The 20,421-nt window shown below is 43.5% G+C and overlaps 1 protein-coding gene across 10 annotated transcripts in view; it reads right to left on the reverse strand.

Annotated features, from left to right (window-relative positions):
• Window positions 1-20,421, reverse strand: part of LOC115503858 (transformation/transcription domain associated protein) — a 112,577-nt gene that overhangs the window by 83,414 nt on the left and 8,742 nt on the right. For all 10 annotated transcript variants that reach the window (XM_030300350.1, XM_030300349.1, XM_030300348.1 and 7 more), the window contains exons 5-19: window positions 18,979-19,083; window positions 17,982-18,065; window positions 16,381-16,437; window positions 14,801-14,926; window positions 13,416-13,493; window positions 13,123-13,211; window positions 12,159-12,255; window positions 9,245-9,383; window positions 5,981-6,059; window positions 4,659-4,893; window positions 3,621-3,981; window positions 3,435-3,532; window positions 2,762-2,956; window positions 2,118-2,309; window positions 49-214 (exon numbers count right to left, since the gene is read on the reverse strand). In XM_030300350.1, coding sequence (XP_030156210.1) covers window positions 49-214; window positions 2,118-2,309; window positions 2,762-2,956; window positions 3,435-3,532; window positions 3,621-3,981; window positions 4,659-4,893; window positions 5,981-6,059; window positions 9,245-9,383; window positions 12,159-12,255; window positions 13,123-13,211; window positions 13,416-13,493; window positions 14,801-14,926; window positions 16,381-16,437; window positions 17,982-18,065; window positions 18,979-19,083 — 2,101 coding nt within the window. The remainder of the gene's footprint in view (window positions 1-48; window positions 215-2,117; window positions 2,310-2,761; window positions 2,957-3,434; window positions 3,533-3,620; window positions 3,982-4,658; window positions 4,894-5,980; window positions 6,060-9,244; window positions 9,384-12,158; window positions 12,256-13,122; window positions 13,212-13,415; window positions 13,494-14,800; window positions 14,927-16,380; window positions 16,438-17,981; window positions 18,066-18,978; window positions 19,084-20,421) is intronic.

Below are 20,421 nucleotides of genomic sequence, written 5' to 3' on the forward strand. Positions count from 1 at the left end.
CACACATGCACACAAGACTAAAAGGCAACCAAAAATCACTGCTCTGACCTTGCAGGAGGTTTGGTAGGAGAGGCAAAAATTCCTGATACAGGAGGTCATGGCTACCTCCCCCAATGGAGCGGAACAGGGCCCGGAGCAGCAGGAAGTAGTTATAGGGCTCTTTGGCAGTCTGTGCAAGTTCCATTGAGCTGTTCACGATCTTGTGCAGGTGGGGCTGCGCGGTGGAGAAAAGGCAAGTTAACACGCTCTAAATGAGGATGGGCGACACCCTCAGAACTCATGCTGAAGGTTCACTGTAAACAGGGATGGAAGGTAGTTCTGACGAGTTCACTCCTGAAGGCAAAACAAAACAAGACCTTTCCATCTTTTATTTGGCTCAGATTATTTGTCTTGAAATATTATGCTGGTTTCCACCAGGATGGCTGCAGAAGAAGTGTTTAATAGGCTCCTACGTTACTATGCAATTACACGATGTTGAAAAGGTAACACTCTGGAGCAGGAACCAGAGGGTCTGTCCGTTCTGCTCTGCAACTCAATATGGTCACTTCCCTCCTAAGACTAAATAATCAAACAGGATGAAGATGCCCATTTCCTAGAACAATCTAAATGCAGAAAGTAACCGAAAGGAAGTGGAACCTCACGATCAAAAAGGATACACACAACGTCTGGAAGAGCCTCAAAAATTGAGATCGTAAGATCTTGGAAGACTTAATCAAAAAATTTTAATAATAATAATAATAATAATAATAATAGTACTCTACCAGCTTATAATAACTTTAATTAACATTTAAAGCCAGACTAGCTTTTTATTTTGTACTTCAAATGCTGATTTTAACATGTAACAGGTTCAGCTGCACACGAAATGTTCTACAGGTATGTTTACAGTGAACTGTGTCACTGACATTGTTCCCGATTTGTTATCATATGTGGCACAATGTACGTGTGCATGTATCCTACCATCAGGTTTTATTCTGGTTTTGTTGTTGTGCATCTAATATTGGCAAAAATTAAATTTTTCAAAGACACCAAATTGTGTGGACGCATATTACAGTTAAGCGTTTGTTCTTAGAAAAATACAAGTATTTTTCTTTTAGGTGAACACAAAAGTAACGTTCAGGTTGTTGCTAAGTGACTGCGACAGAACGGAGAAAACCTGAGGGAGCGGTCACGTAAAAACAGAGATTACTGGTGCTCCTGGTCACCGCCTGTACATTTACTGCTCCAGGAGGAAAAAAAAAAAAAAAAAAAAAGGATCTTGTTTGTGTCTTCAGAAGCCCCGCCCCCCCCCCCCCCCCCCCCCCCCGCGGGAAGACATCACACTTCAGATAAAACTGCTGCTAATACTCAGCTTCCTACAGGAATTAAAATATTTTGCCTTAAGTGGAAATGAATTTTTATTAGGTTTTTGTGCCACCGTCTGGTGCCTTTTCAGTGGGACATGTAACCACGGGTAAGTTTTTTTTAGCCGTTTGCTAAAATCAAGTAACTGAAGAGATGGAATTAGATTGCACTGGTCATCCACTACGTTAGGAGACATGTCCCTCCGAAACGGTCCTAGTAAGGGATACCAATTAGTTAGAATTCATAAAGAGGAAAAACAAACAAGCGGTCCCGAAATGAGATGTTCCCCGTACTGCCAAGGAAGATAACACGGCAAAGACACAAAGTTAGAGCGGAAGACGGCTGACAGAATCAGAACTGTTACAAAAGCCACCTGTTTCTCTTTGGACAAGAGAAGCTGGTAAAGAGTAAAGAGATTTTTCCCTTGTTTTTTTTCCCATCACTCAATTTTTAAAATAAGAATGATGTGCTATTTTATTTGTGTAATCCAGAGAAAGAAACTGGAATTAAAAAAAAAAAAAATTTAGTGGTGGCAATACTAACAACAACCCACTGCCTGCCACGGGCACTCTGAAGCTTTCATTTCAAATCATGGATGAATCCTCTGAAACGTTCTTCACATTTAGGCCCTTACTGGCCCGAATTATCTATGAACTCAAAGAGCACTTTACAAATCTAAAAACAACACCTCCCATTTCCGTGCAAATGGAGAACAGGAAGCAAAACACAACCCAAAACTCCCCAAAACAAAGTACACTTGGCTCCACGAGCTTTACCTTCAGCATTTGTTCGTTTTCAGCTGCAAAGAGGGAGACTGAGCCAAAGACCAGCTTGAACAGCTTGAGGTACAGGTTGGAGACCTCCACGCTGGAGCCCATCTCCGGCAGGCGGTCCAGGAGGTACTCCACCAGGATTGTGGCGAACAGAGCCGAGGTAGTAGGGTTCGCCAAGAAGGAGTTGGCAACAATCTGTCACAAGGAGAAACGTGCTTGACAAAAACAATCCTCAAAGTAGCCTTAACACTAAGTAATGAACTTTCCAAAAACACAAAATCAAATCTGTAACAGACAGCACAAGAAATTAATTATCCACCCTAGGAAAAAAATTTGTAAATCTGCCAAGCACGGAGTAGGGCCGTTCACCTCAAACACTCACGTCCATTATTTTATCTTCACTGTCAAATACCAGGAGCCTACATCTAACATATATTTAATTTCTACTAATGAAAGAAACTGATCCGAGACATCTTGATATTTTGAACAAAAAATATTATGTCCTAACATCTCTCTAAATTTTTCTACCAGCACATCCTTAGGCATATCATTTAGAACACCCTCAAAATAAAGAAAATGCCAAGCGCTCCACACATCAACAAGTAATTTTAAAATCAACGTTCAAAGGATAAGACAGAGTTTTATACCTGAAGAGCATAATTTTTTGAGATTCTTTCCACCATGTAAGGGACTGTTGTCTGAAAGATTTCTTTAAACGTTAAGGGATTCATCATTGTGAACACGCCGGCGAAGTGTTCCAACACCTCCTTCTCCTCCTTCATTCTGACGGTCTGGCAGTTTGCTACTCGGATGTAGGTCTGTCCATTTCCAGCTATCTGGACCTAGCACAGGGAAGAAACCCATGGATGTTAAAACCAGGCGTCTCTGAATGTATTCCATGACATAACTGGACCAGCTGCATGTTTAAAACACAGCGTTTGAATTACATAATAAATGTCCTCCCATCTTTTTAATTCTCTATTCTCAGCTTACTTTTGGAAAATAATTAAAACAAGCAAAAAAGCTTTGCTAAGCGTTCCACGCGAGAACAAATTTAGTAAAACTTCCATCTTGCTTCCACTGCGTTCCATGTACACAGACCGCCTCCCCCACCAAATGCTCACGCTGACACTTACAAGGAAAATCTTCACCGTTAAAGCAATGCTACACTACAGAACAAGAGCAAATCTGGGGACACGAACACTGCAGACAATCTGCAGTAAATCGAGCCTTTTAGGACCCCTTCCATCACATCACCGGCACCCTCATCCCAGGGGCGTTTCCCACACTCAGGAGCCTGGTTTGAGGGCACTTCCTTACCTGATAAATATCTAAAGCCTGCATTGCATATTTCACAAGTTTTATATAAATCTGAGTCTCTTTGGGCTGTAACTGCTTGTTGGGAATGAACTGAGCTTCTGGAAAAGAGAGAGCATAATCAGTTAAGGTGAACAACACCCACTCTGCAGAAAACATCCCATCTAAATAATTCAAGAGCGGAATTACCACCAGGTGCTTTACATGACGTTATGCCCCACGTGATGGTCTTGACGCCACAGACCAAGGTTTTGACCAAACTTCGGCAATCTGTGACCTGGAATGTCTGCTTGTCCTCTTTATCCTTTTCTCCTTGCTTTTCAAACGGAGGCACAGGGGCCGGGGTCACGGGGGTGGCTGGGGTCGGGGGTGGGGGCGGGGCGGGGGTGGGGACAGGCGCAGGGGAGGGGGCGGGGCCCGGGGCCGCAGGGGCAGCGGGCACCCCGGGCAGGGCTGCCTCCACCGCTCCAAGTTCTGACTGAGGCTTGCACTTCTTAAAGATGGCAGAGAGCTGGTACCGGGCAATGGTGTGGAATTTGAGGACAAAGACCTAGCAGAAAGAGAAAAGGGAGAGAAAGACAAAAATCATTCTTCTTCCACAGGCTGGCAGCCCTTCCAGGAGACGGGAGAAGCTCTCTGAAGCCACTTGCCGAAGAGAAGTGTGCCATCCTCCCCAAGGAGAACTACAGTGGCGTCCCTACCTCCACTGTCACTGTGAGGAATCTGGCTCAGAAAAGCTGGGGGACTTGTCGCAGAAGCCTAGACGCGTGGCCCAGACTACTCCAGACCCACACTATCGGCTGCTGGCCTCAGCAATCACACTGTACTCTGTCCCCACGCACCCAACCGGGCGCCTCCCCTGGCTATACAGTGTGCCTGTAATCCCTCTTCTAGGTACTCGCCAGGAACCACACAGTGTCCCTGAAATACTTGCCAGGAACAGTGTGGGAGCGTCCACGTATCATTTACTTAGCGCTCACGACAATCCCGGGAGGCAGACACTGACTGTATCCCTGGCTAGGAGCAGGCTGGCACAGAGATGTTAAGCATCTTGTCCAAGGGCACCTGGCTAGCGGGGGATTTGAACCCAGGCGGTCTGACACCCGGGATTGAGCTCGGCAATCGGAAGGCTGCGTGACCTGGTCAGTAAACCACCGGTACGAGTCCAGAAGTGGGCACTGGGATGAAAGCACACAGGACGCCCACACCTCCCAGGAGAGCTGGTACCTCCAGCATCCGCATCAGGACGTCCCTCCCGTTGCCGCTCTCCTGCTCGCTCTTGGAACGGATGCAGTCCACCAGGTTCAGCAGCAGCTTGCAGGACATGGTCTGGATGCTGCTGGGCAGGGACTCGTCATCGATGTTCTTGGCAAAGAGCTGGACGGCAAGGGAGAGGTCGCTGAGGGGCAGGTGCTGACGGACGTGGTGCACGAGGTCGGCCAACGTGCTGTAGGCGAGGGGCCTGTGGGCAGAGACCCCTGCTAGTGAGCGTCCGTCCCAACATGCCCGCAGGGCCGCGTCTGCGGGCCACCACTTCTCCCACTACCTGCCCCAGGAACACAGCACAGGGGCGGTGCACCTGGGGAACGCTTTCTAGGTCTTCTAGGAGTGACACCATCTGATGCCCAGTTGCAGTGGTTCAACCCCAAGCTACATAAAAAGTGTCTTTGTATTGGGGCGCCTGAGTGGCTCAGTTGGTTAAGCGTCTGACTTTGGCTCAGGTCACAATCTCATGGTTCGTGAGTTCGAGCCCCGCGTCGGGCTGTGTACTGACGGCTCAGAGTCTGGAGCCTGTTTCAGATTCTGTGTCTCCCTCTCTCTCTGCCCCTCCCCCACTCGCACTCTGTCTCCGTCTCAAAAATAAACAAACATTAAAAAAATAAAAATAAAAAAAAGTGTCTTCGTATCTGTAACAATTTTACATGGCCATCACAGTGAATAGTCTACATCGTATTCAAAGTATTCTTCCTATTTTTCAAAAGATCTATCACAGCTCCCCAATTAGAACCAAAAAATTACTAAAGTTGACTCATTTTACACTGTAAAAAACGATAAACTGTTAATTTTCTCCTTTAGAAAGAAACATGGTCACAACCACATTTATTTTATGAAATGAATAAAAAACAAAGACTAGAAGGAAATGCACCAAAATATTATCCATGTTACTTGAACTCCTTATGTAGAACAAAGATGTTTGTTTTCTTCCCTTCTTTCTTCTCGTTGGGTACTTAAACATTCTTTTATAATAAAGAGATGTACTTATTATATAAACAGCAAACAAAACAAAACAACCCCAACAAAAAACCAATACGAGTCAGATCAAGTTGTGCCTACAACTGACATCAAGACAACTACTCTGAATCTTCCCTTTAAGCCAACACACAAAAACCAACCTAAAGCGTTCCCAAATTTCCCGCAATTCTAAATCCCCACGGGAGAGTAAAGGTCTGTGGAGAGCGTCTGTTGAAACGCTCACACATGAAGGGCCAGGGCCCACCACCCCGACCCCCCCGATTTAGCCAACAGATCTCATGGGCTGAATATCGTACCTGAGAGTCTCCCGAGCAGTATATCCTGATCCAATCAGTATGGATTCATCAAAGAGCTTGTCCATGCAAGGGATGAACTCTAGAACACAAACACCCGGTGCACACGTCACCAATTACACCCATGACACAGCAGGCTTCCTCACGGTAGCCAGCCTGCTGTCAACAAGCCATCTAGACTGGGAGACGCGTGGGCAGGAGAAAATCACACGCGCCGTATTTCAGTCAAAGACCCCGGCTTTGCCGGGCCGTGTGCTGTCAAAGACACAGTTGGGATCACATGTAGAATCAGGGGACAAACCAGACCAAGGGAGCTTCCCGGCCCCTGGCAGAGAACCTGCCCCAGCGCTTCACTGCAGGCCCGCCCCATCCTCCTCAGAAGCTGCCGCCATCGAGGCGCCTGGTGGGCTGAGCCGGAAGAGCACGTGACTCTCAATCTTGGGGTTGAGTCAAGCCCCACACTGGGTATAGCGGTTACTTAAAAATCTTAGGGGGGAAAAAAAAAGCTGCCACTATTGGCCCACACCTGCCTGGAGAAGAGGGGCAGTACCCTCTAAATGCCCCTTTATTCACTGCCCTGGAGTCCTCCCCTTCTTAAACATTTTATGCTTACTCGTTATGGAGGAATACGGAGAAAGAAGGGTATTTCTCCACATAAAGTACCAAAGTCTAGAAATTTTGCAGGGTTCTGGTAGACATAGGTCCCAACTCCCTGGATGAGTGAGGCTCACCAGGGTTCTGTCTCTAATCCTACAGGTGGAATCCTCACCAAACCCCCTCCCTGCTCCCCTGTGGGCCTGTAGAGCCAACCAGAGTAGAAACAGCTCGTCTTCACTCAGGGACAACTCACATTTCTGAGGATGTGCACAGAGGGCAGCAACCCACATTTTTTAGGTCTCTCTGCCATACACACACCCCCCGCCCCACTGCCGGGAGCTCTGGCCACAAACATCCAGAGAATGTTTAGATTCTAGAACAAGTCTGACACCGTGGCCATCTTTGATAAGTCAAATAAAATACATCCTTCGCCAGCTAATAGCTACTAAGGGTCAAAGACAGAACAGACGCAGAGAGGCACAGAGCACATCTCTGGCTAATTCCCAAAGCCAGGCAGCACAGGGACAAGTACCAAATGAAAGCAGCGACAAACTGCCCCTCTGAAGTCAGAGAAGGGGACATGCCTGGAATGTCCTCAGAGGTAGTCAATAGGAAGGACGCACAGAAGGAAAGATGCAAAGGACTCAGGCACCAAACACTGGCGGGCTGGCTACGGACGAGCAAAGAGTGGGAGGAGGAAGTGGTAAGAAATTAAGGCGCAGGCATGGGTTCCCAGATTCCCTCCGTGACCCAGAATCAGAAAATGGGTAACTTTGTGAAACAGCCAGGTTTTCTCAAACTACTGCTCTTCAGAATTCGTGCAAAGGGGTTACTATTTATTTAGTATCGTTTCAGATACCTTAAAATGTTGATGGACGTGTAAATTTTACGTATATATACACATTTTTTGTATTTTATACTAATATATAATACTACTAACATCGAATGTGATTAAGTGTGTCTTTTAAATAGACACCTTTGTAAGTTGTGATGTTGCTACCTAAGATAGTTTCAAAATAAAGTATCCTAAAACAGCTTGTTAAAAAAAAAAAAAAAAAAAAAAAAATCAAGCCCATCAGTAGAAAGACTTAAAAGGCAGGAGGGCACGGGGCACCCAGGGCAGGGGGGGGTGCAAGGGAGGTGTAAAAGCTGTATTCAACACAACTGATGTGGTCAAACCCCAAGAGCAGCAGCTCAGAAATGCACCGTCTTGGCGGCACAGCCTGAAGACCGAACCCGAGCCGCGTGGCTTCACACGGCTGGGCTGTGGGGGACGGAACAGAGGCTGTCCGAGAAGCGCTCTGTCAGCGTTTCCACAAGTAGAAACCTGCTACACAGCTCCCCAAAGACACCCCCAGATCCTCCTCACTCGAAATGGCAGGAATGCCAACAGTTACTGAGAACTGCAGTGGAGAGATTTTAAAGTGTTCCGTGTAAAATTCTTCTATTTCAACAGTGTTCAGAGATGAACACGGAGAAAAAGCACATACAGCCAAGGGAGCCGTGACTGGACAAGTCGCAATGGCCCTCAGCCCTGGAGGCACGTGGGGGCTTTGCGTGCTGGTGATGCTGAATTTCTCATCCTGGGTGATGTTCACGCACATCGGTTCTGTAATTTTTGGCAAATCATACATTTCTTTTGTGCACTTTGCTATGTTACATTTCACACACAAAGGGTTTTAAAAATATCTATATTCTACTCAGCTGTATCTACACGCATAACTTGTATTTTAATAACATAAAAACATTTGAGCTTTATCATATTAGCTCACGTGTAAGCACGCAAACTGTATCTTTCCCTTCATGTTTAAGAATTATGTAAAGAAGCCCAATCTTAGTTTTATATATGTTCTGATTTACAAACCAGAGGCAAAAAAAACCCACTTAATATTGAACAATTACTGGGGGAAAAGATTATCCCCCTCAAAACATTTAGGATGGAATTTGGACACAGCAAATACAAAAATATTTTAAAATTATGTATTGGGGCACCTGGGTGGCTCAGTTGGTTAAGGGTCTGGACTTTGGCTCAGGTCATGATCCTGCGATTCATGGGTTCGAGCCCCACATTGGGCTCAGAGCCTGGAGCCTACTTCAGATTCTGTATCTCCCTCTCTTCTCTGCCTCCCTCCTCAAAAATGAATAAACATTAAAAAAAATATGTATCAATAACTGACAGAAAAAATGTAATTATCAGATTGGCCAAAAGCAATTATCAGTCTTATGCATCAAAACAGGACCAATCCCCCAAGCTGTTTCACAGCACGGAGGAAGAAAACAGTTTTCTTCTCACCTTTCAAGGGTTACTGGCTATGAATCAACAAGCAAACAGCTACTTGCCATTTCAAAAGATATGCACCCAAAAGGCAGAGAAATACCATGAGATGCTGAGGACATACGCTACGCTAAGGGAACGACCACGCTAATTATGAGACTGTTCGAACAGCACAGAGAAACCTGGTGGCAGGCAAAGAGAGGCAGCCCAAGAGGGCGGAGGCAAGAGGCAGAGAAAGGAAGGGGAAAAGTAAACACAACACAGCAATACAGAAAGAAGGACACATGGAGCCTAAAACATCTGAAGGAACCAAAGACCCACGGTCCCACCCCAAAGATGGGGACAGGACCACGCCAGCATGGCCACACAAACATCCCGAGACAAGGTGGACATACGGTTTCTTAGCTCTGTGGTGAGGATATGCTTTGCAGCGATGAGAAGTTCCTTTCTGAGGTGTGCAGTCTCTGCTGGGCAATTTGAAAGTAACTGTAACATTCCTTTTACCATCTGCTGAGAGTACTTAGTCACCAACTCCTATAAAAAGGAGGAAAGCAACAGTTACAGATAGGTAGTAAGAAAAACCCCCCATTTTATAAACTTCAAAAGAGTTCAGTAAGACTATGCTTCGTTCAAGGGACCCTCATAAAGTGGTCATCCTAATAAGCAAGTATTATCCAGAAAGTTTTAGTAGTTTGCATGAACGCTGCCACAGTGGAAGGATGTACAGAAATGTTAAGTAGCGGTTTCTTTTATATAATGGAATTACAGACAACTTCTTTATACTGTTCTGTATTTTCCCAACTTTTAACAATGCACCTGAATCATTTCATCAGTGGTGAGAAAGCAGGAGAAGTAAATATTGAAAATTTCCTAAGACATCATCCACTCCGTCATCCCGTTAAGTTGTGAATGACACCAGAGACACCTTTCATCAACTCAGAATAAGCTCTAATCAGTTTCCTTTTGAGGCATGTTAAGAAGGCAATTCACCAAGGTAGCTCAAGCTGATTAAAATATCCAGGAGTCGGAAGCCCAGGTGGCTCAGTTGGTTGAGTGTCCGGCTTCGGCTCAGGTCATGATCTCACAGTTTGTGAGTTCGAGCCCTGCATCAGGCTCTGTGCTGACAGCTCAGAGCCTGGAGCCTGTTTTGGATTCTGTGTCTCCCTCTCTCTCTCTGCTCCTTCCCTGCTCATGCTCTCTCTCCCTCTCTCAAAAATAAACAAACATTAAAAAAAAATTTTTTTTAATAAATAAAATATCCAGGAGTACCTAATTCAGATTAAAAAAATTTTTTTAATGTTTATTTTTTATTTTTTTTAATGTTTATTTTTGAGAGAGAGACAGAGAGCAAGTGGGGGAGGAACAGAAAGAGAGACAGAATCCAAAGCAGGTTCCAGGCTCTGAGCTGACAGCACAGAGCCTGACGCAGGGCTCGAACTCACAAACCGCGAGATCATGACCTGAGCCAAAGTCAGACACTTAACTGACTGAGCCACCCAGGTGCCCCAATGTTTATTTATTTTTGTAAGAGAAAGAGAGAGAGCAAGCGAGCGAGCGAGCACGTGGGCAAAGGAGGGGCAGAGACGGAGGGAGACACAGAATGCAAAGCAGGCTCCAGCACAGAGCCCGACACAGGGCTCGAACTCATGAACTATGATGCGATCGTGACCTGAGCCGAAGTCAGATGCTCAATTGACTGAGCCACCACTAATTCAGATTTTTGAAACCAAACATACGTTTTCTTAGTATACGGTGTCATTATTGAGACAAATGCACTTAAAGGACAAAAATAAGAATGCTTTCAAAGGTAGTTTTTACTGTAAACAATCTGGCATACATGTTTCCATTTTCACTTTTCCTGAAAATAATAAAGTCTCTCCCTTAAGAAAATAATTATAATTCACTGCTACAGGATAGATCAGGACTAAATTCATGCCACACTTTACAATAACTACAGCTACACAAGACTTTTATTCACAAACGTGGTATGACTGATGGGAAATAAGGTGTCATTTCTCTCTTTCAAGTTCTCCAAGACTGAAATAAGGACAGACTACAACTACAAGTGGGGGAAAAACAGAGACATAATCGCCCTCTCTCACCGGTTAATTAAGGATGCCATTTTTTATTTTAAAGTTCCAATCTCTCCTCATAACTTGCTGTCACACCAACTTCCAACAGCAAAACTCAATGCATCAAATCCATCCCCACAAAAACCTGTGCACCAGTATTTATTTATATCGGCCTTATCAACAATGGCCAGAAATGCAATCAGCGCATCTAGTGACAGAAAGGACATCAGTGGTAGCCAGGGCTAGGGGCCTAGAACGAATCACACTGCTGCCGATCAGTATGGGAATTCTTCAGAGGGTGAAGAAACAGTTCTAAAATTGGATAGTGGCGGTGACTGTATAAATCTCTATGAATACACTAAAAGCACTTAACTATACACTTTAAAAAGGTGAATTTTAGGATATGTGAATTATATCCTGACAAAGTTGCTTTAAAAAAAATCAGAAACAACCCAAATGGTTAGCAACTGTGGAATGGATAAACACAGCCTGGTGCATCCATACCTTGTGGCTATAGACCACACTGTGACCCCCCCAAATTCAGGCTGAAGCCCTCACCCTCACTGTGACTGGACCTGGAAACCAGAGTCTTTTGAAGGTAATTAAGATTAAATGGGATCTTGAGAATGAGGCCTTAATCCAATAGGACTGTGGCCTTAGAAGAGAAAAAGCAATCTCTCACTACCACTCCCCGCCCCGGGCAAGGACACAGCAAGAAGGCAGTGATCCGTAACCCAGGAAGAGTCCTCACCAGAAACTGAACCCAGCCAGAACCTTGATCTTGGCCTTCCCAACCTGCAGAACTGTGAGAAAACCGATTTTTGTTGGTCGAGCCACCCAGTCTATGGTATTTTGTCAGGGAAGCCTAAGCAGACTAAGACGACTATCCACCGATAAAAATAAAGTAACAAGGATGAACCTCCGCACTACTGCTAAGTCAAAGAAGCCACACCCAAAAGGTTACCCACACTACCCACCATAGGATTCGTTTTTTTGACATTATGGAAAAGGCAAAACTAGGGGCCACAAAGTCAGTGTTTGCCAGGGACCGAGGAGGAAATGGACAACATATAAAAGGGAATTTTGGGGGTGGTGGGAATGTTCTAGATTTTGGTGTGTTGGTGGTTACCAACTATATGAATCTGTCAATTCAAAGAACTGTATACCCACAAAAGGTGAATTTTATTGTGTGTAAATTAGATCTCAGTAAACCTGCCTTAAAAGTCAGTGAACTTACCTGATAAATTCTGATGATATAGGCTAAAAATGACAATGTTTTGATCTGAGCAGCAATAAAATCAGCATACAACTCCTTGTTGTAAAGCTTATGTTGCCTGAATGAGGAATGAATAGAATTTACAATATTAACTCTTAACTCTTTAGGTTATGTTAATATGAATCAAAGCCTAGGATAATTACTAAGACCCAAAAGTTTGATTTCTACACAGACAAAAACACAGCACCAACCAGTTCAGATTAACACAAAGGATTTAAAAGCATAAAAAGCAAGCCGTTCTCCAAGCCGCGGCACGGCAGCCATAACGTGCCCCCAAACAGCCAACGCCAGACTGATCAACGCAGCCAGCAGACTGCATCAGGGGACCAGGGGCTCCATAAAAGACCCCATAAAGGGCCACCGGGGCTTCTTACAGCTGATTAATCTCAGGTCCTGCCTTCCAATGACTCAGAGCCAGGTGGGTTACAGTCAAGAGAGTAAAGTGACAAAGGTCTTAAGAGGAATGCTGTTACATTTGTGAAAAAGCTTCAAGGGGGCCTCGCAAGATGAATATGCACGGTTCACATACTCGGTGGTTAAGGCTGACAGGGAGGGGAAGGGAACGAGGGGGAGAAAACGTTCCAGCACTCGGGCTGAAAGGCACAGCAAGAGCAGGGGCCTGAAGGTGGAGAGGCTTGGATATCCCACAGCTGGGAGTGAGCACAGGAACATGTAACGGGAGCTCTAAATTCACAAGACCCCCAAACCCGTGGTTATCAGCTCATCTTTACAGAACAAGGAACTGAAACAACCATTAACATCATGACTGAAACACAAGTTCAAAAAGTCAAAAACGCGTATCGCTTTACCAAAACTTTTATCACTCAAAATTTTCGTGTCTTATGAAAGACGACAGTAAGCATATTTTCACTTGGAATTAAAGAACCGTGGCAGTGAGCCATGTTGCCATCCGGAGAAATCTCACCTGGCTTGTGCAGATACCTGAATTGCAATGGTATTCATGATCAAGGGCACAAATTCAGCAACGACATTGTGGATATTCAGTTTGTAGAGCTAAAAGCAAACATATCAGATTTTCATGCTCTTACACTCTGCTATAGCAAAATAATTTGGCATACCAAGAAAAACTCTAAGACTCATTACATTAGTTGGCACGTGTGCACCACACACGTTCTGTTTGCCACAGAAAACCAGAAATGAATTTTGTCATAAAATAAGAAGCCAAAACCCCAAGAAACTAGTAAGCAGTACACATACCTGATACATTAAAACAACAATAATGGGCAATTCTGCCAACACTTTCAGAGAAAGAGACCCTCTTGGGATGATGGAATGCTGTAAGACAGAAGCAAATGGGGCCAAGGTTATCACCATGGCACTTAAAATAACCCACCACTCAGCATCGCCCCAGGGAAACAAAGAGAAAGGAAAATACTGCCACATCTTTGTAAATATCTGTGGTGAAAGATCCAAACCACTTTGAAAATAAAGCACAGAGAACTATCGTTTAATATAAAGGTTTTTACATACTTTCCAACGTCACCACCTATGGTAAAAACATCAGGAAAATTCGTCTAAACTCAGACATTCAAATCACCTGAGGAAACTTTATTTTTTATTTTTTGGGGAAATTTCCAATTAGTATCTATTATTTTACTTAAAAGAACAACAGCAAAAAGTACAAATTTACCCAGCTTTATTCAAAGGTATTTATAAACAGAGAGCGCTTACGATAAACATAAGAAAAAATTCACTAGTCTTAACATATTAAGAACTCCCAGCACAGGTGAGGAGAATGTCAGACACAGATCCAGAAGGGGCAACGGACAGGAATAGACAAGCAAGAAAAGAAACACAAAGACGGACATCGAAACCGAGTTCCTAATTCAGGAGGAGAAAAGGAAAGAAAGCTTTCTCCGACATGTAGTTTCCTGTTTATTCTAGCACAAACTGAAACATGCTGCAAAACGATGGCAGTGAAACAGATACAGATGGATAGTATCCTTGGATCAATCCTAATAACACAGCCACAGTAACTGCTCAGTACAGGTTACCTTTACGCCAGACGGTTCAAATACCTCACATCTCCTGCAGACAATACTGGCATTACCTTCACAAAATCCCACTAGACGGGCTTGTCAGATAAGGAGATGGAAAATTAAGGACAGAACAAAAGCTATGTACTTTGCTACAGCCAAAAAAGCCTAAGTGGCGGGGCTGGAACATCGTCCCCAAGTTTTAAGCTTCTGTCCTCAGACCCCATGCTCTCAGGTACTGAATCACAAATTTATATGCAGCTTAAAGGGACGTCGTCAATGTCAAAGCTAAGGATGGAACAGAGGTCACCTCGCCTGGGCAGCTGCTCTTCCCAACAGAAGATTCTGGATTTGCACTACTGTCTTATCATTTTATCTTCCCATCTACAGTGAGCAACAGTTCACGTTTAGTACCTGAGGGCTGCACAGCAGAACCAGTGACACTCTCAAGCACTCACACGCCTCTGATCTTAAATACCTCAAGTGCTTAGAGGAAAAATCCCCAAAATACACTAAAAATATACATGAAGAGTACCTCATTTTTTTCCTCTACCAAGTATAGGAGACATGGATAAAAACAAAGCAAAACGATGGAAAAAAACTTACTGTTCTTGTCTCACTGTCCTCGCGCTCTGGATTGACTTTCACAGCAATTGTTGTGATCATACCAACCATTTCTGGGGGAGGGACTGTGTTCTCGGGGATCACCTGAGGGTTCTCAAAGTAGCGGTTCTGCATAGAAAGAGCAGAAATCATTCTTCCGAGTCAGACACAATATTCCTCAATGAAACACACCTGACACCTGATGGAGCAAACCCAGTGTTGCACGCTTTTCCGTTGGACTGATGCCATAGTACTTGGGGTCCTCTTTAAGGACAAAGAGAACATGACAGCGACATTCTCTACTGTCAACAATGGAAAACAAAAAACTCGCCCAAAGTATTTTCTCCTTTTTTTCCTGGCTGGTAAGAGATCAGGTGCATGGCATTACGTCACTACCTCGGCGGGGGGGGGGGGGGGGGGGGGGGGCGGGGGGGCGGCGTGGGGGATGTAGCCCCTCCCTCTGGTGGTAGGAAACTCAGAGCTAGTCCCCACTGAATCCACTTTCCAAACAGTCTCCTACACATAGATCAAAGACAGGAATGGAAGCAAAGCACAGACATTTTTAAAAGCCAGGGCCTCACTGCCATCCTTAGTTCTCAATGCGATTTGGGCTTTAGATTAAATAAGACCACTTCTTATGAAAAGCAGCTTTTCTGACTGAATGGCAAGTGTCAGCACTTGCTAACTCAGTAATAATGATAACGTGACAATTTCAGAATGCAACAAATGAAATTTTATACATTCGTAGATTAAAATTCTTAAAATACCAAAAGGATATTACTTCTTTGATTTTTAAAAAATTCCTTTAAAGCTTAAAAAAAAAAATCTTTAGAAAAACTTTGATACACGAACAGATTCATGCACAATGATTTTTACCAAAAATTTTTTACCAGTATTACTTGTGATTGTGACAGGAAGTGGAAATTGGGAAAACCAGCATCAAGGAGACAATCCAGGTACACGCACAGGACGGGAAATTATGGGGCCACTAAGAACTATGACTGCTGGCAGAAAAGTGTGTTACAGGATGTTCCAAACTGGTCCCAGTGGCCCCGTCTATTAGGTGAGAGTAAGGTGGGGAGGAGACCGCCCTCATGCACGCCATGCGCTTTCACACACTGCTGAAGCCACTGAGAAAGACTTCTTTCAATATAGGAAGGAATTTTAATGACACTGAAAAGGAATCTAAAAGCGGACACTACCTCCCAAAAAAACCTCACAACAGGAGTGCAACCATCTTTAAAAAGCGTGAAAAAAGTGAAAAAGTGAAACTTTAATATCAACGGTTGCTTACAAGTGAGAAAATTACAGACAATTTACCTTGGGTTTTTTGTTTTTTTGCAAATTTCTACACTAAAACACACTGCTTTTACATAAAAAATGATGTATTTAAACAGTGAAACTGAAAGAACTCCTTTTAAATGGCTGATTTATCAACCTCCATTCTGACCACCACTAAACACTCCTCATCCTCAAATTTGCATTCCCCCCAATTATTCCTTCAACCCAACTGTTTCAAATTACCTTTGGAATGAGGAATAAATGTATACAAATAATAGATTCAAACGATATTAAAAACATACCACTACTTTTGGAAGCTCCTTGTAAATCTGTTTCACAAAATCCAAAAAATGATGAATCTGAAAGTAAAATTTTAAAAAGACAACATAAGAAATTTATAAACAGAAAATACAGTAAGTAATGCAAGTGCTAATACATGAGTACAAGAACTCATAAAACAGGCAGGAAAAATGTCAGACTCAAATTCCAACAGGCAATGAACGTGAACAGACAAAAAAAGAAACAAGAAGGAAGTAAGTTTCTAAATCAGGAAGAGCAAAGGAACAAAAATGAAAATAAATACCACTTATTGCCTTTCAAAAAGTACTACTATCCATGTGAGATGGAATCCAACCAGAGGGAGACTCTCTTATACTACCAAGGGAAGCATGAACCGCTCAAACCCTTCTGGAAATCAACTTAATGACAATCAATATCTCTCAGAAGCATTAAAACATTAACTCGCTTGACTTGATAACTCTACTACAAAACCAGTCTATGAAATAATCTGAACTGTAAACAAGATATTTAGCAATAGTCCTAACATAAAAATTCTGCAATACCTTAACTATCTAAAAACAAGGGCATCGTAAGAAAGACTACTACACATCCATTAAAAATCAACTTTGTAGGGGCGCCTGGGTGGCGCAGTCGGTTAAGCGTCCGACTTCAGCCAGGTCACGATCTTGCGGTCCGTGAGTTCGAGCCCCGCGTCGGGCTCTGGGCTGATGGCTCAGAGCCTGGAGCCTGTTTCCGATTCTGTGTCTCCCTCTCTCTCTGCCCCTCCCCCGTTCATGCTCTGTCTCTCTCTGTCCCAAAAATAAATAAATGCTGAAAAAAAAAAAAAATTTAAAAAAAAAAAATCAACTTTGTAAAGAATTTTTTACGATCGGGAAAACACTCTTATGTAGGAAATACACATATACATAAGATAGGGACAAGGAACAGAAATCAAGACATCAAAATCGCTTTCTTAAAATGACAGGAATTCTATTTCATCTTTACTCTTTTAACTGCAAAATAATCTACAACATGCATTTACTAAAGTTAATGTTAGAGAAGATACTACCTTAATTATGACTAACAGCAGGTTTAATGCTTACTTTGTAGGTACCAATCACTCTGCTAAGAACTTAACTTTCATACTGAATTCTTCAAGCAATCTTTTGTGGCTATGTCTTGTGAGGGCGCTCATTTTACGGAAAAAGCTCCAAAGGGCTAGGAGCTGACCCAATGCCAATTACAGATGGTCAATTACTGAGTTACAGAGCTGAGATTCCAAGCCAGTTCTGACTTCAGAACCCACATCTCACACCCTTGCAGAGCATACAATGACTGGAGCCTTCCAGCACATCAGACCTGTAAATACCAGAATTACCCAAACAGCCCTGCCAGTTTAGTAGTTTACCACATTTCAACTAATGTACAAATTCAGCAGAATATTCATATAAACATGGACCAAACAAAAGTCACTGTGAAACCCATAAAGACTTTCCCCCAGACTGAGGCTATCCTTTTCTGGAAAGCAGCATGTCCCATCAATTCTAAAAGAGAGTACACACATTATGCAAAAGAAAAAGGCTGTTGACATACTTTTATAAATGCTATCAGTCTAAACACTTACTTCTTGTGTGATGGGTGGCCTGAACTGTTTGTGTAGCTCGATAATGATTCTTAGACAAATAAGAACATTCTCTTCGTTTTCCGTCTTAAAAAAGAAAAGAAAAAGCATTTAAAAAGAGTTACACTTCTAAGGTTATTTTAATCTAAAGATCACAGGCTATTTTCTAAGCATTTTTCTGTACACGCACCCAACGTCAGCCAACCCAGATTTCATGTGTTGAGCACAGAACACAGTAGCCTCAGACAAGAAGCTTTTGAGGTCTTTGGTGGACCAACGGAAGGGTGTCCTGCCAGTGAGCTCTGGAGAGTAACACTTTGGCAAGTCACACCATGAAGGAAGGTCTTAATGGTCCAAAGGACGCTTTCTCGTTGCTTCAAAATGCTGCCAACAGAACTGGTGAGCATCCACCCCGTACTGGACAATCTGCTAAATCCTTTACGCTCTCTGAATGGGGGTGTCCTCCACATCTTACCTGTGAGGAAGCTAAGGCTCAGAGAAGGTAAGCAATGAGGCTACCACAGCAGCTAACCCATGGCAGAAGAAGCTCTGAATCCAACTCTATCCCCCTCCAAAGCTCACCCTTCCAAGAGGCCCCAAAATACAACAGAATTCTAAACCCGTTGGGACTAAGCAGCAAGGAAAGTTTTAGAGGTTAACATTAACAGGTCTCAGGTGGATTCACCCGAAGAGTTTGAGAAACTCTTTAGCAGCATCTACTGTGCCTGAAGTAGAAGAAAACCAAAGGGCCCTGCACTCTGAGTCTGTCTACCCAAACCTTTCCAAACATTTCCACTATGTCTACTCAATTCCCTGCTGGCTCCATGAATCTTCAATTAATATTTCTTAGTAATTTGGTTGGCAAAATGGACATTAAGAAGGTTTTTACTCATGCGAATCACAACTTCAGTGAAAGAGAAGCATGGAATACCAGATTCTACAAGAAGAAAACCACTGAAAATCTGAATACGGCTAAATAACAAGAATTCTCAAAGATTACCTCTAAAAAGCGAAACATCACAGATAAAACGTTTTTTGTATGAGGACGAAGATGTTCGTTGGTTGGTATCCTGTGAATTATTTCAAGGACCAGTTTCCGCAGTTGCTGGTGAAGAAAAATAAAAAACATAAATATCAAATCCTTCCAAGAATCCCAGAAGAATTCTTTTATACTCTCCAAGTTACACAGCTGTCTGCACCCCACACTGGGAACCACCCAACTACAAGATAGACCCCATTTCAGGAACAGTCTTGTAAATTACTTAAACGTAATCCCAGGTACATACCGCAAACCATTAGTTCAAGCTTTCCACAGTCGTGTACCAAATCAACCAAGCCTAACCTTCCCTCTTTGAAAACTTATCACTATTTCCAGCGGAAGGGCACTAGTGTGTGATTGCTGGCTGCATTTCAGATGAAAGAGCACAACACAAACTGAACTTGGTCTGGGATCTCCTTCCATCATGTGTTTGGTTCCTATGATCCTCTCCCTGGTTGATTCTCTTGGGCCCGAGGACTGACTGCATCATAAGCTGACTAAGCTTCTGGAGTACGACTGTGGAGTCAACAACTAAAAGGTAGGGCAAATGTGTAGATCTTCAACTGGTACAACATAAAAATGCTTTGTTTAGCATTATGTTAACTTTTAAAGAGTTATTTTTTTTTTTTTAATTTTTTTCAACGTTTTTATTTATTTTTGGGACAGAGAGAGACAGAGCATGAACGGGGGAGGGGCAGAGAGAGAGGGAGACACAGAATCGGAAATTGGGTCAAGGCTCCGAGCCATCAGCCCAGAGCCTGACGCGGGGCTCGAACTCCCGGACCGCGAGATCGTGACCTGGGTGAAGTCGGACGCTTAACCGACTGCGCCACCCAGGCGCCCCTAAAGAGTTATTTTTAAGAGACATGCACTGAAATATTTATAGAAAAAATTATGATGAGACAGTCTTAAAATGATCAAGGTGGGAAGGGGGGGGTGCAAAGCACGGGGGCGGGTACAGATAAAACAAAACTGGCCAGAAGTTACGAGAATGGACACTAAGAGTAGATGAGGCACTAGCTATGGAGAGGGTCACCTAAGGGATCACTCCCTCTTTTTGTGGATATATGAACTCGTCTATAATACACAGTGTATACATGTCACCAGTCAGCAAAAGTAAAGAATTAAAACCAAGACATTTAACTGAAGAGGCATGGTTTGGGACAAAACTATCCTTACGTGACAAAACCTCTCCTACTCTATTTATTATTTTTTAATGTTTATTTATTTTTGAGAGAGAGAGAGACAGAGACACAGAGTGTGAACAGGGGAGGGGCGGAGAGAGAGGGAGACACAGAATCTAAAGCAGGCTCCAGGCTCTGAGCGGTCAGCACAGAGCCTGACGTGGGGCCCAAACCCACGAATGGCAAGATCAGACCTGAGCTGAAGTCAGACGCTTCACCA

This window comes from Lynx canadensis, chromosome E3 (genome assembly GCF_007474595.2).
Source record: "Lynx canadensis isolate LIC74 chromosome E3, mLynCan4.pri.v2, whole genome shotgun sequence".
Lineage (NCBI taxonomy): Eukaryota > Metazoa > Chordata > Mammalia > Carnivora > Felidae > Lynx > Lynx canadensis.